This window comes from Maylandia zebra, linkage group LG7, assembly GCF_041146795.1.
Source record: "Maylandia zebra isolate NMK-2024a linkage group LG7, Mzebra_GT3a, whole genome shotgun sequence".
In the NCBI taxonomy this organism is placed as follows: Eukaryota; Metazoa; Chordata; class Actinopteri; order Cichliformes; family Cichlidae; genus Maylandia; species Maylandia zebra.
In genome coordinates, this window is record NC_135173.1 from 66557344 (window position 1) to 66572368 (window position 15025).

The 15025-nt window shown below is 40.8% G+C and overlaps 1 protein-coding gene across 1 annotated transcript in view; it reads right to left on the reverse strand.

The window, feature by feature from the left end:
* The window catches only part of plcg2 (phospholipase C, gamma 2), a 47525-nt gene that overhangs the window by 26152 nt on the left and 6348 nt on the right, over nucleotides 1-15025 (reverse strand). The window contains exons 2-9 of the mRNA XM_004573890.3: nucleotides 4736-4927; nucleotides 3412-3561; nucleotides 2990-3083; nucleotides 2051-2098; nucleotides 1179-1263; nucleotides 979-1059; nucleotides 842-885; nucleotides 669-741 (exon numbers count right to left, since the gene is read on the reverse strand). Of these exons, the coding sequence (XP_004573947.1) occupies nucleotides 669-741; nucleotides 842-885; nucleotides 979-1059; nucleotides 1179-1263; nucleotides 2051-2098; nucleotides 2990-3083; nucleotides 3412-3561; nucleotides 4736-4919 (759 nt within the window). The 5' untranslated portion in view covers nucleotides 4920-4927. The remainder of the gene's footprint in view (nucleotides 1-668; nucleotides 742-841; nucleotides 886-978; nucleotides 1060-1178; nucleotides 1264-2050; nucleotides 2099-2989; nucleotides 3084-3411; nucleotides 3562-4735; nucleotides 4928-15025) is intronic.

The following is a 15025-nucleotide window of genomic DNA, read 5'->3' on the forward strand; positions in this document are numbered from 1 at the left end:
TCTCTAGTCAAAATGCCCGGGCCAATTTTCTGTCCCAGTCCAGCTCTGTATGCAGCTCATCTGCAGTCTGGTGTTACCTACATCTTCCTATTCAGAAGGCAGAATTTCCGAGTTCTGAGTACAATCGAAAGCACCACGACTGCAGTTTTTGTGTTGGATGTAAAAGGCGCACATGACGCTGTGACGTAGGCTAGAATCATGGCAGCAGTCAATGACGGTCCAGGCGTGGGATTTCTCTCGTGGAAATGTGCACATTATTTTTTCCTTTCTATTGGTAGGTGGCACAGTGCACTGTGGCAAGTAAGCAAGCTAGAAGACTGACAAAGTTATGGAAGCAACACATTAACAAGAGAATTCTGAGTAAAACCAAAGTTACTTTGCCTAGTAACTAGTTACTTTGAAAGTAACGAGTAACTTGAAGTAACTGAGTTACTTTTGAGAGAAGTAACTAGTAATGTAACTAAGTTACTATTTTAAAGTAACTTACCCAACACTGATGATTGGTTATATTTAATCTGTTTGGCTCTTTTCCACCTTCAAAGTTTCCAAATTCTACTCAGGATTCCTCGAGTGCCAGGTTTGCTCCGTGTCTGCTTCCTGCATAATCCTCACCCTAAATATAGTCACGGCTTGTCCGACATGCTCGTTATTCCTTGTAGCTTGTTTACCTGTTGCTGATAGATGAGAAATCGTTGGAAATCGTGCAGGAGAACGGCCGAAGCATCCGGTTTGTCTGTGTTACTGCAGGACGGAGGAGAGAGGGAACACACATTCACACGATGCCGTCAGAGCATCCTTCATCAGATCGCTATTATTTACATGAGAGGAAACGGGATCTCACCCCAGAATGAAGGCGCAGGATTCTTTCTTGAACTCGTCAAGAATCTGAGAAAAAACAAACCCAGCATGAATGAAAGGGCTACAAAAACAAGAACCTGTGTCTGGTGATATTATGTGATGTCATTCATTCATACAAACCTCATTCTGCTCAAACATGAGAAGGTTGTAAAATTTATGAAACTGCTCAAAGTCCAGGCGATCCTTCTTCGAGCCCACTTCCTGCGAAAGCAGAGCATGAAAACTGTGATCAAGCTGACGGGAGCAGCTGCAGACGACTGTTTTGTGTTCTGAGGGGGTTTAACTATGTTTTTAAAAATGCATCCGCAAAGTGGAAATACCTGGAACTTTTCTTTCAAAGTGCGAGAGCTCGGCGCCTTGTAGTTCATCAAAGGAAGCAGTGCCTTCAGTTCCTTCAAGGAGATGCTGGATATGAGACAAAAAACCCAGTGTGATCAGACTGGAAACCATTTATTATTACTGGTTATAGCATGTTCAGACACTGTCCTGTGTGCAGAAAAAAGCCCACTTAACATCAGGTATAGAACAGATTTTTTTACAAGTGTACGCAATGTGAAATTATTCTGAGATCCAGATTACATCCACAAGAAATTTTAAAGTTTCCAGGGTTGAAAGGCGCAGCATCAGTAACACAGGGTAGTACTATCTGTGACGCATTGCAGAGTAACAGAAGCTTGCATCGCTAAGTGCATTATGGGTAAACTTTAAAGGGTCGGATCAGCATGAACAGGTTTACCAGACTTATGTCCTGCCGTGATTTCAACTTTGTTCCAATTAATTTCTCATCCTGTTACATGATGAACACAGTCAAGTGCTGTTTATGTGTTCCATACAACAGTTTGGACATTCAGTCATTTCACGCTCTGAGCATGCAGGAGGGCGTGGACCACAGAGTCGCAGCAACTGAGCATGCTCTCTCCACAGTTTGTTGCTTCACTAACTCTTCAGCTCGAGACATCTAGCTACATGTTAAATATAGCCAGCTGGAATATTTAGCTTCTGTTCATTTTTAAAGAATCCATATTAAACACAGCAGGTGGCTGAAGGCAAACAGGCGCTAGTGCTGGTGGGACCAGAGATCGGGGCTGCAGCACACTGGTAAAACCACTGGATTTATTTTGTAAAAAAAAAAGAAATATTAGTAAGTATCATAAACTAAACAGTTAGTAGGTAATCTTTATATTCAGCATACCTGTTTGTCTTGGTCTGATTAACAGAATACATCTGCTTCCTCAGCCAGCTGGAGGGGCAATAACACAGAGAGAGCAATGATCAGAGCAGCACAGCCACAAATAACTATGGAAGTGTGTGTGTGTGTGTGTGTGTGTGTGTGTGTGTGTGTGTGTGTGTGTGTGTGTGTCCTGTTAAGTCATGGAAACACAGCTGGGTGTCTGTGTGTGTCTGTAGGTGTTTGCATGACTCATATTGTTAGGTGCATCCTAACAGTATGTATAATGTAACATTTGAAAGCAAAGACTTGATAAAAGTGTAGTTTATGTTTAGATCATGGAAAAACAAAGACCTCAAACAGTTCACATTTTTACTTTTAAAGCCCGCTTTGTTAAGTTAAGTGGGCCGAACATGTGAAACTTCACATTCTGTCGCTCTAAAGATGCTTGACTGCACATTTAAACCCTGAAATATCTTAATATAAGATAAAGAAGTGGAGCACCTCTCAGTTTTTCTACGTGATAAGGTTTCTGGTAGCTCACTGCCACAATGTGCTGTATTTGCAAAAATTATTTTCTTTTTTTTTTAAAACCACAATTTATATAGTAGACAGTGAAAAACAGGAACTTTCCTGTCATTTAAATGTTTATCTGTCACTTAAATACTTCGGTGTCAGATGAAATGGCTCGGGGGAGGTGTTTATCAGCAGGAAAAGCTGCAAAACATATAAAAATACAGTTAAAAGTCCAAAACTTTCTGCCATCTTTTACATTTTCCAAAGCTGTCTGGCAGGCTGGTCTTTTCCAGGCCAGTTCTGGCCCCCAGGCCACATGTTTGACACCGCTACCTTAGGGTAATGTTTTGCTTTAAATTCGAGGCAGCTATGGTTGGAGGACATCTTCACAGAATGAATAAATGTCAGTGTCTGAGGTGATGTAAACACTGCAGCGTGCACGGCTACCTCTCTATGAGCACCGGGGTTGGTGATGCCCGAGTCTCCTCCCTCAGCATTTCAAGTCCCACCAGCCATTTCTGCGCCTCATCCACAGAATCAGCTGCACAGTGAGAAAAAAAGACTCATTACTCAAAGATGTGTTCGTGAAAACACCAGTGGATTTGGTTATATTACATAGGTAACACCAAAACTACCGTTTACCCCTAAAACAAATTAGCCTGCACTGGGCACTTCCTGGAGCAACAGGTGCACTTATGCACTGAAAAGCTTCAAAAGAACTTAACAGCAAGCGTGGGAAATGAAAAGAAGATGCAAATACATCACGCAAATCCACTTGGCAACTACGAGTTTGTTGTGCAGCAGATACATATTTCTGATGCTACTAAATTCTGTTATAAACACTGCATGGAACATCCATAAAGCTTCACCTCCCAGACTGAGGGTGCTGAGAACAAACTGGGAGCCGTAAAAGATGGTGAAGCAGGTGCTCTCATCGCGCTTGTCCTTCCCATCTTTGAAGCGTTCAAAGTCCTTGGAGTTCCTTCCCGGACGGATCTCCCGGATCTCAGACAGGTCCACTGAAACGCAGCACACGTGTTTCTTTAAAGCAGCTACAGTTTTTAAAGGATGTGATTTAACTATACAACCATCATCATTCCCGAAGGAGACCTTTAATGCATATTTCCAAACTTAGACTTTATTCATAGACTTTACTAAAGTAGAAATGTTTGATTTGGACTAACACTGGGCCCCTCAGTTCATCCTCCCCTTTATCAAACCTACTACAAACAGGGGGTGGAGCTTATGTGCACATAGTATCTTGCTCAAGGATATTTGGCATGCAGACTGGGTTCGAACCACTAACTTTGCACTTAGTAGCTGACCACCTCAGTTACAGCCACCCCATTTACCAATTATATCGCACAAACAGGATAATTAACTCATCTTTTCCCCAGAGCCATGTGATGAGATATCAGGCCTCTGTGCACAGATATGATAAACTCGTTTTTTATTTCCTTTTTAAAGTGGAGTCACCCTGTGTTCAGCAGGTGACCCATATGCCATAAGGATTCGAGGCTATGTTCTGTGTCTTTCTCCACTGTCCCATCAAATAAAGGTTAAAATACCCCAAATGCATATACAAGAATAAAGTGAAATCACACAATCAAGGAGAAATTTAGACAAAACATGCACATTGTTTTATAAACTGGAGTATATGATGTATGGTTAACTTCCTTTTTTAGCCACAGTCATCTCTGAAGCTTCATGAAGCTGATATTCAAAACTACACAATGAGCAGTGAAGTGCAGGAGATAACAGGTACTGTTCTATGTGCTGTGGTACCTCTTATACACTAATGTGCCTCCTGGCTTTTTGAGGTGTGGTTTGATATTTGTTTTTATAGGGATGTTGTGATTAGTCATAGGGTCACAGAAAAGAAACAGAAATGAGGCAGTGACCAAAATGGTAACACTGTGGCTTTAAAATGCCCAAAACACTGGCGGACGTTACCGTGGTTACATACATCCGCTATATAGATACTAGGAAACGGTAAATAAGGTCACAGAGAAAGGAGTGTGGATGGTGTGGTTTAAAACATGTCACATCCTGCTTCAGATGAACCCATTTTTGAAAGTTGTGAACCAAACCTGACAGATTCTGAGCTGGAGCATCACGGTGTATGACAACAAGCCTTACAGAGGAAACAACAGTGGGACCCTCAGGTCGTACAACTGAGACTCAAATACTTACAGACGCCATCGGTCTTGTCCGCGGTACGTGTCCACGCCACCTGACGGGTCTCCATGATGACCTGCACAGTGAGGCGCTCTGCCTTCTGCCGAAACACCGTCATGACCACGCCCATCTCCAGGTCCCGCTTGATCACGATCTTCCTGTACTCAGTCATCTCGCCCTGCTGCCCCAAACGAGCCATCTCTGCAGCTGACACAGGGTGGGAGAAAGCCGAAGCGTGACTTTTGAATAATTAGGAAAACGTGGAAACATGAGTTTTTGCTGGCTGAGACTATTTTAAACAACAACTAACCCATCAGTCATCACAGGCACCTTGCAGCTGGTGCATACTAGAGTAAAATCCTCCCTGTTGTGACACATTTATGAATCCTGCAATAGCCTTTAAAGCAGAGCGTATGTTTTTCCCACAAACTCACCGAGAAACAAACCTCTCCTCCTGCTCCATAAATCATCCTTTACTCCAGAAGGCATCACTCAATCAATCCTGCCTTTATTTAAGTTACGAAATACGATGATGAGTGGGTTCCCCCCGGGTACTCCGGCTTCCTCCCACCGTCCAATACCTCCACTTTTTAAAGTTAATTGCATAATACAGTAACCATAAGCTAAACAGAGATATTCACTGAATTTCAGCATTTTTCTTTCTTTATAACTCTTTTTAAACTGCTTTATGTTTGGACGTTGCCTCAACTCCACACTCGGACTGGTCCACAGCTTCACTGCACGCACAGAAACACAAAGACTGTTCCCGGTATCACACAGTCACAGCTTGAAGTTACAAAAACACCTTAAGTTATAACTTCCTTCTCTCAAAAAGAACAGTGAGAAAGTAGTGAGTGTGTATATAACCTGTAACCTGCAGTGTGGATGATTTGAACTGTAAAAAGAGTAAACAGTGAATGCAATGTTGTTTTTTAGTTATTGCCCCAGACCTCTGCACAATAGCTTACGTAAGGTGAAACCAGTGAACAGTGGAAAATATGAAGTCCAGTCTAATACTAGCAGCATTGGACTGGATTAGTATTGCAATGCTAGTAATGCAACTAGCATTGCAATAGTATTACTAGTACTGCAATGCTTCTTGATACTTTGGAATGATTATATGTTATATATCATATCTTAAGTTTTTCATCTATTATTACCTCAAGAAATGTATTTTCACTCAGTATCAACTTCATTCATTTGAATGTTAGCATTTGTACTTAAACTGCTATTACCAAATAACACAGTTTAGTTTTATTCAAATTTAATGACAATGTGTTTTTGTAAAGAACTTCATTTATTTGGTTAGTTGTCCCAGATCATCACCAGAGCAGGAAATGTTTGTATCATCAGCAAAGAGTGACATTTGTAATACTTTGAACACTTTAAAGGTGTCATTGATGTATAAGTTAAAGAATTATGGGCCCAAAACTGAGCCCTGGGGTACACCACAAGCAATGCCCATACATAAAGAGCAATAACCCTTTCATTTCACAAACTGCTTCCTGTCTCTTATATAATTCAGAACACAGTTTAAAACGACGCCTCTGGCACCATAAAGTTCCAGTTTTCTTATTAATATATCCTAATCTATAGGGTCAAATGTTTTTCTCAAGATTATGAACAACCCGGCCACATATTGATTTTTGTCTGTGGAATTTGTGATGTATTCTGTTGGATCTAATAGTGCCGATGATGTTGATCTTCTTCATCTGAAGCCGTACCCACTCTCGGTGAGTAGTTTATCTATACATTTTCCAGTCGGTTGTTAAACAGTTTTTCAAGTATTTTTGAGAACCGAGGTAAAGAGGCAGGCCTGTAGTTTGTGAATCGGTGTTTGTTGCCCGAGCTATAACTTTTTATTTTCATTCGTTCTGAAAATCGACTAGTTTGAAATGTAAGTAAATGGTTTTAAAATACCCTCAAAGAATATCAGTATCATTACAATCCAAGGATTTCTGATTTTCACATTTTTTGACAATTTAAAAAACTTTATTTTCATCGGCAGCTGTGAGAAATATTGAATAAGGATTTCTGTCTATCCTCTGCTGTCCCAGGATCAGTGATCGTTCTTGCTAAATTTGCTTCAGCAGTTACAAAGAAATGATTAAAGCTGTTTGCTACAACATCCATATTATATTCTTCATATTCATTGAAACACTGAAATACGTGGGATGGTTGTTTAGTCCAGCCCCATGTTTTATAACACTGTTCAGTATTTCCCATGATCTTTTAATATTATTTCTATTATTACCCAATTCCTTCTTACTATATTTAAGTATATTCATTAACTTATTTTTATATCTTTCATATCTAATTTCAGTATCTTTGGTTCTCTTTCTTAAGAAATCTCTGTATAGTGCATTTTTCCTTCTTTTGCAGACCTTTTGTTATCCGTGGACAGTCCGTATATTCATGTTTTCTACTATATTGCTTTATTGGACAGTTTGTATTATACAATAATGTAAATATTCTAAGCAATTCATCATAAGCACCATTCGCATCCTGTTTCTGAACACTTCATCCCAGTTCTGTTTCATTAAATCGTTTTTAAAGACATTTATTGTTTCCTTTGTTTTTACTCTTCTGTATTCCTTTAACAGGTTCATACAGTACAATTTTCTGTGAGCCATTTCTGTAAATGAACTTATTGTAAGTAAGTGTTTTTCAAAGTGATAATAAATGCAATTAAAAGATTAGTCTTTAGCAGGTATCATTTAATGTAAAGACAATAATAATGGACCCAGGATTGAACTCTGTGGAACCCCTCGGTTTAGGAGTGGCATGAAGGGGGTGCAAGGAAAACACAGCAGATCTGCAGGTAATGAGAATACTTGATAGGAAATAAAGACCCTCAATGACACAACACAAGAGCCTAAAAATAGTTTTGAACTACACAACGGTTTCACAAGGAGGCGAAACAGATATTTAGAGTCTATTCAGAATCCCTACTGATGTGTCCCTTCTTCAGACAAGAAATGTATGATGCTTTTTACTAACACATACGATTAAGAAAAAATAATAAATGCACATACTTGATCTGAAAACAGTGAATAAATGCACGTGTGGATTACTGCCCAGGACAACGAGCCATATAGTGTGAACTTTTACTTCTTATTCAGGTTGGGAGATGCAAAATGACCACAAAGATAGGAAGAGATGCAAATTGGCCATAAACAGATATAACACAACCAGTGAGAGTCACAAAACAACTACTAGGAGATGCAAAATATCTGCATGATACATAGCCGGTGAAGCAAAACGACTATAGCAACATGACCGTGTGGTTTGTGGTAGTTCTGCGTGTCTTACAGTCATCTGGCTGCTTTGGGAGACTTGCGATAGCCACATGTCGCTTCAGACCCTTCTGGCTGACACGGTGCTGACGACAAACAACAGAAATCACTCATTTACATCTCATCCCAGTTTTCAGACTTTATGGTTTCACTTGAATCCAGGTCACTGCACAGGAATGTCCATGTTCTGAGCCGTGTGACGACACGTTAATTCTTTCACTATATCTGGATTCTACTTTAGCCTGAAATGGGAAGCTGACCTCACCCACGTCTTTTCTGACAAGTGGGTCCACGTCCAAACTCCACATCTGGCACCATTTCTATTTTTGCTTTTTCATATCTTCATCTCATTTGCGGGGTGTGCTAACAGAAAGGCAGCAGAATACAAAAGGAAGTGGAAGTTGAGATCACACATGCTGCAACTCCGGTCAGTGTGTTGACATTTCAACCCATGTACATTATTACATAAGCACTCATGTCGCAAAGTGCAAAAAGCTGCAGTTTCTCTAGCTGCCTCTTGAGGCTGACTCCAAAGTGAGTCGGCCACAGATCCCCACAGTTAAATGCTTGGACTTGCAGCACAAATATGCATGTTTGCAGACTAGTATAAAAAACTGACCTCTGCCGAACATTTCCCCCTTCCTAACAACTGTGTTAAGTTAGGGAGAAGCTGCTTTGAGTGGCATGTGTGCTGGTCCAGGCAGCTGTAGCAGCTAGCGCGCCGCTAATTCCACTCCTGAAACTCGACTAGCAGGCATATGTGTACCTGTGTGTTGCACCTGTACGCCATTACACTCATCTAGTGTCTACTTCTAACTCAAAAAAAAGAAGGTCAAAGTGTAAACCCCAAGCCTCCAGAAATCACTGTGTGAAGATGCTGTGCCGTCTTAAAAATACAGTCTATAAACTGTCCAAAATCTGTTCGCTTTCAATTTGATTCGATTTTTAATCACAATTATCTCAGTCCTGCATACCAAGGTTACGTCTTTCAGTTTTAACTCAAGACGCCTGCAGACGGACAGACAACATCTACATACCATTACCCTCAAAAGCTTTAAAATGACATTTCCATTTAAGAAGCCAACTACAATTAGAGTTTGCATGCCTGGGCTGCAGGCAGCATCACTGACACATCAGAGAAATCACCAAACTGGGAGGGTGTGGTCAGTATGAGAAGCATGAGGTTTGTTGGTGTGCATGACACAGTGCAAACTTAGACAAGCTTGAAAGCTTTTGTTTGTTATTCTTTTTTGTTGTTGTTATTGTCAGGCCAAACAATGTCTCCAAGCAACCTAATTTCACGGGAAAGCACGTAACAGACACGCCGGTCCAAGCAGCCCACCTGCAGGGGGAGATGATACATTTAAAGCCAAGAAATCGCTAGTGAACAAGGAAGGTATGAAATACATGCCAGGAACGATTAAGCTAGGTGGCTAATATGCATTTACATGTGTTAGTAAAGTCTGTTTAAACTCATTATTTTCATATCGGCTTAAAATAAAATATCTCCCTCTGCTGGTACTGCAGCTAACTGCAACCTACTGTAACGTCGACAGGCTTCGCTGTTACCAGTGTTGGGACTAACGCATTATTAAGTAACGCGTTACAGTAACTACGTTATTATTGTGGTAACGAGCACGGTAACTAGTTATTATGCCAAAACCAGGAACGCGTTAGTCGTTACTGGGATTTAGATGGGGTCGTTACTCGTTACTTCGTGTGGTGGCATCGCGGAGCTTCCACAGATTCAGTAACATTAGCAAGTGGTGGAGGCAGCAGGTGGATGAAGGAAAAGGGACGCAGAAGGAAAAGAGACCCGAGGCGGCCGCCGGTCCGAGTGTGAACTGAACTTCAGGTAAGAAGTTATGACCTGCAGTCTCTCTGGGTCAGATATAAACCAAGTTTAGGTGGAGTTTATTTTCATTATGCTGACTTTTTCTGTATTCAGAGAAAATATTACGCGTTTCTTATTGAGGTGAAAAGGAACAGTTTGTCCCGTAATTCAGCTACAATGAAAAAGGCACAAAGCTGCAGTTATTCTGTGTTTACGCTGCACAGCTGCCTCTTCTTCTCTCATCCTCTCACCCTCTCTCTCTCCTGTTTCTACTTCAATCATGAAACTGATCAATGATCAGCTGATCGGCTCTCTTGTTTGTTTATTGCCCACTTTGCGCCGAAAGAGGAAACCAGTCGCGCTAAACAACAGCAGCACGTTTAAGCTTGATCAGCTATTGTTAGAATTTATTTAATATTAATTTCTAGTATCAGCTGATGTTTGCTGGAGCCACAGCTGTAAAGCTGCTGGTCATGATATGGTTTGGTTATCTGGTGAGAGGGAAACATGAAGATGAAACCAGGAGATGTCCTTACTGAATCATCAGAGCTGAGCAGGTGATGGAGAAACAGGTTTACCTTTTAGGTGACATGAATGAGTTGAAGGGAAGTTATGAACTGTTTCTGAGAGACAAATAACACCAGGATCCTTTTCTAAGCAGCTGACAGCTGGTAACTGTGCAGGGGCGGGTCTAGCAAAGTGTTGCCAGGGGTCCATGTAGGGCATTAACGGGGAAAGGGGGGCACAAAGAAATACTTTTCTTTCTTATTCTCATTTAAAATGTCTAGCTTTTAAAAAATAATTATCTGAATCTTACAACAAACGATTGATAGATTGATGCATATATACCATCAAAACAGTGTACATCACTGTCACAACAGTGTTTATTATCATTCAAAGGCTTTATGATTTTTCCTATAATGGCGGGCTGGTCTCTAGTCAAAATGTCCGGGCCAATTTTCTGTCCCAGTCCAGCCCTGTAAGCAGCTCATCTGCAGTCTGGTGTTGCCTACATCTTCCTATTCAGAAGGCAGAATTTCCGAGTTCTGAGTACAATCGAAAGCACCACGACTGCAGTTTTTGTGTTGGATGTAAAAGGCGCACATGACGCTGTGACGTAGGCTAGAATCATGGCAGCAGTCAATGACGGTCCAGGCGTGGGATTTCTCTCGTGGAAATGTGCACATTATTTTTTCCTTTCTATTGGTAGGTGGCACAGTGCACTGTGGCAAGTAAGCAAGCTAGAAGACTGACAAAGTTATGGAAGCAACACATTAACAAGAGAATTCTGAGTAAAACCAAAGTTACTTTCCCTAGTAGCTAGTTACTTTGAAAGTAACGAGTAACTTGAAGTAACTGAGTTACTTTTGAGAGAAGTAACTAGTAATGTAACTAAGTTACTATTTTAAAGTAACTTACCCAACACTGGCTGTTACACAGATGTTACAAAGATCCAGCAAACACCTACCAGGATGGTGCAGTAACATCTCCACTGTTGCCACAACTTTCACTGATGATGCTGACAAATGCCAAGTGAATGATGTTAGTTAATGATGTTAATCACCTAAAAGAAATAATTCCTCTAAAAATATCACAAAGTTTTTCTCTTATTTTTGTTTTCACGAAGGAAATAAAGCAAATTTATGACACGGGGGGATTTTCTGTCTTACTCTCACTGCAGAGGATGGGACATGCAGCTGTACGCTACTGAAACGGTTGGAGACACACAGGTGGAGACAGTTATGGTGGTGAGGCCTTTCGAGGATATTGTTGCTGGTGTAACAAAACTCAAAGTTGCAACAGCTAACTCTGAGCTAAAGAAGTCACTCTGAGGGAACGTAACAAGCTTGTTATTATGTAGCGGAGAAGCTATCAACTCACTATGCAATGAGGTGAAGTCAGTACACTGTGAGGTAAATGTGCACTAGGACCAAGTACCCAAATGAAGGTGATGCAACAGTGCTCTAACAAGTTTCTCTCAGGAGCTAAAACTGCACCGTAAAAGAAAGGTTTTTAAGGCAGCAACCTTGTAATATGCAGCCCTGTGAAAAACTAATTACACCTCATGATTCAGCAAGAAGTAATTGTTTTCTGTATGACTTCATCAGTCTCACAGCTCTCTGAAGCTTTCAGTCAGGCTGAGGTCAGGACTCCACCACTGCAGCATTGCTGCATCCTGCTTTATTTGTCCAAAGGACATATTTCCAGAAGTCTTCTGGTTTGTTCAGATGCAGCTTTGCAAACCTGACTGTCGTTTTTTCTTTAGAGTGTAGAGGCTTCCTCCTCCTGGCAACCCTTCTGAGAAAGCCGTACTTCAGTCCTTTTCTAATGGTCCTTTCATGAACTTTAACACTTAGCCTGCCAGCTGAGGCCTGTAGAGTCTCAGATGATTCAGTTTTTCACAGCACTGCACAGAGACTGTGAAAACCTTTCCACAAAAACGTAACACTTTGAAAGTTCCTTACACTGTGACTATCATGCACTTCAGCATAACATTGTTAATGTGTCTAATATTTTTGAGCTCTTTGAGTAGAAGTAGTTGTAACAATTGTTTGTCAGGGGTTGGGTGAAGAGAAGGAGAAAAAAAACAGAACAAATAAACCGCTTGGAGACTGAACATGCCTCCAACATGAAAGATTTCACTTTGAGCTGCGTAAACTTTGAGTTACCTCTTGTGAAGTGTGTCACAACACTGAATACAGTACATTAAGAAATGTTAGTGAAGAGTTACAGTCAAAACAGAGCATAGATTAAGAAGAAATGCCATTTTTATCTTTACATATGATTAAAAGTACGTCTGTATGTGTAAAAATCCAGGATGTGCTTTCCTGTGAATACGGCTGAAACATTAAACACTGAGCATTCTTCAGTGTTCTGAGGAAAGGTGAATAATTAACTGACATAATTACAGCACTATGCCCCTGCTTTTCCTACTGAAGTCCAGTGAGGGACAGTCCCTATTAAGGATCTTATTTACATTAACAAATTTCCTCATACTTATTAAGCACAAACTGAGGCCTTAGTCAGGTGAACATCCTGCACGACTGTATGGAAAACATTTCAGGAAGATTTGTGTTTATGTGAAATGAGGATGTGATGTTTCTTTCAGCCAAAGGAATGCATTCATAGAAACACAAAGCTGCTATTTACACGGATACTTTGCATGTTTTTATATTTGGGTTGTATGACATGCTTCCATAGCCAGTGTATTGGCTAAAGAGGATGGTAGGCAGCTAAGCATTGTACTGCTGTGAATGGGGTCAGCAGGTCATGGGTGGGGTTTGGGATTGGTTAACCCAGCGGTCCCCAACCTTTTTTGTGCCACAGACCAGTTTATGTCCGACAATATTTTCAAAGAGAAATAAAACCAGTACTGGTACCAAAAAAACCAAGATTTATTAATAACACACGGGAAAAGACTCAGGGAAACCAGGTTAATGATAAAAATGGTAAAATAAAGAAATAAATGAATAAATAAATGAATAAATAAATGAATAAATAACGCTAAAAAAACCCTGAAAACCATTCATTTCACACCCGAGCCTCAACTCTCGCGGCCCGGTACCGGTCCATGGCCTGGGGGTTGGGAACCGCTGGGTTAAGGTCCCCACCTTTTTATAGAATTTATACCTGTTTCAGAAATCTCTATAGAAAAGATTTAAATTTAAAAAAGCTATAATGCAACAATAGAGTCAGACTTTCTCTTCTTTATCGCATTTAACTGTAATTTTGAGCTGAAAACAATATAAGTACATGTGAGGGAGGCCATCAGGCTGAAATACCAAAAATAAACCGGTTAGAAAGATATCAGAAACTGACCATATAAACAATCGGATTCATTCATAAACAGAAGGAATGCACCGACAGACTGAAAGACCAAAGACTAAACTAAAGTGGATGACAGGATTATTTCCATGGTTAAGGAAAAACTATTTCACAACATCTAACCAAGTCAGGAACACTCATGAGGAGGAAGGAGTATCGCTGTCATCAAGAGATGCCCAGGCTTTAAAAGAAGCAGATTAAACATCCAAACAAGCCTCTTTGAACTAACTAAACCGAGGTTAACCTGTTTTTACCGACATAACGACATGACAAAAGTATGAAGTAGGTAACGAACAGGTCATGGAGGCCGTGTTACTGGTGTTTACTGATGATGTGACTGCTCATGATGAACTGTGGACAGGACTGCACTCTGCTCAGATTCACACAAATGCTGCAAAACCGTGTGGACAGACTTCAAAGTTCAGATGGACAATGAGCCGAAAGCAACCTGTGCAACAGATGAAGCAAGAGAAGTCAGCCACAGCAAAAGCCTGGCAGAGCATCTCGGGGGGGAAACGGCATGTAGGGATGTCCACGGGCTCAGTTATGAACTGCTAATGATTTTCATCCATTTTTAAATTGAAAATGATGTTAGTAATTTACTTTTAAGCCTCTGAAAATGAGTGGCCAGTTAATGAGCCCTTGTATTTAAGACTTAAAGCTGAGCGTCTACACTTTCATCACATATCGATTGTTTGATTTAAAATCCACTGCGGTGGCGCGAAGAGGCAAAACTACAAAAACAACAAATCATGTATGTGTCCTTCGTGCAGTTTACGAGTGCAGCTTCTGGCTCCAAAAAGTAACAGAGCAGCAGCCAGAACAGCAACCGCCATGTCCCAAAACCTATATGTGGCTTTGTGTCGCTGTGCCCATCTTTTATATACAGTCTGTGGTTGTCTGTAAACTAGGCCACTGTGGCCTCAGCAACTCAGCAAGTTGCTGAGTTCAGCACGTGCACTGAAGAGGCTGAAGGATCCAGCTCATCCTCAGCAAAGACGTGTTGGTTAATATCAATATTTGCAGTGAGGTACCAGCTAAAGTCTAAAGCAACTTGTTTAAGATGCTGTGGAACAAAAGAATCATTTACGGGTGATTAACAGCAGATATACAGAGATGCATGTTACAGAAAGAGCATGAAGATTTGCACCTTGAAGATGACACATCAGCCTGAGGTGCTGGGTGAGGTGCAACACGCGCTACAGCTCTTTAAATCATACAGACGTCAAACTTCCTTTATGCTTTTTTCTTGTACTCCACAAAAGGATTGTTGTCTCTGTAACAGTTTCATTTTTGCCTGTGCAACGTTTCGCTTCAGAAGTGTCATTTAGAATCTAAAAAAGCTTCAGT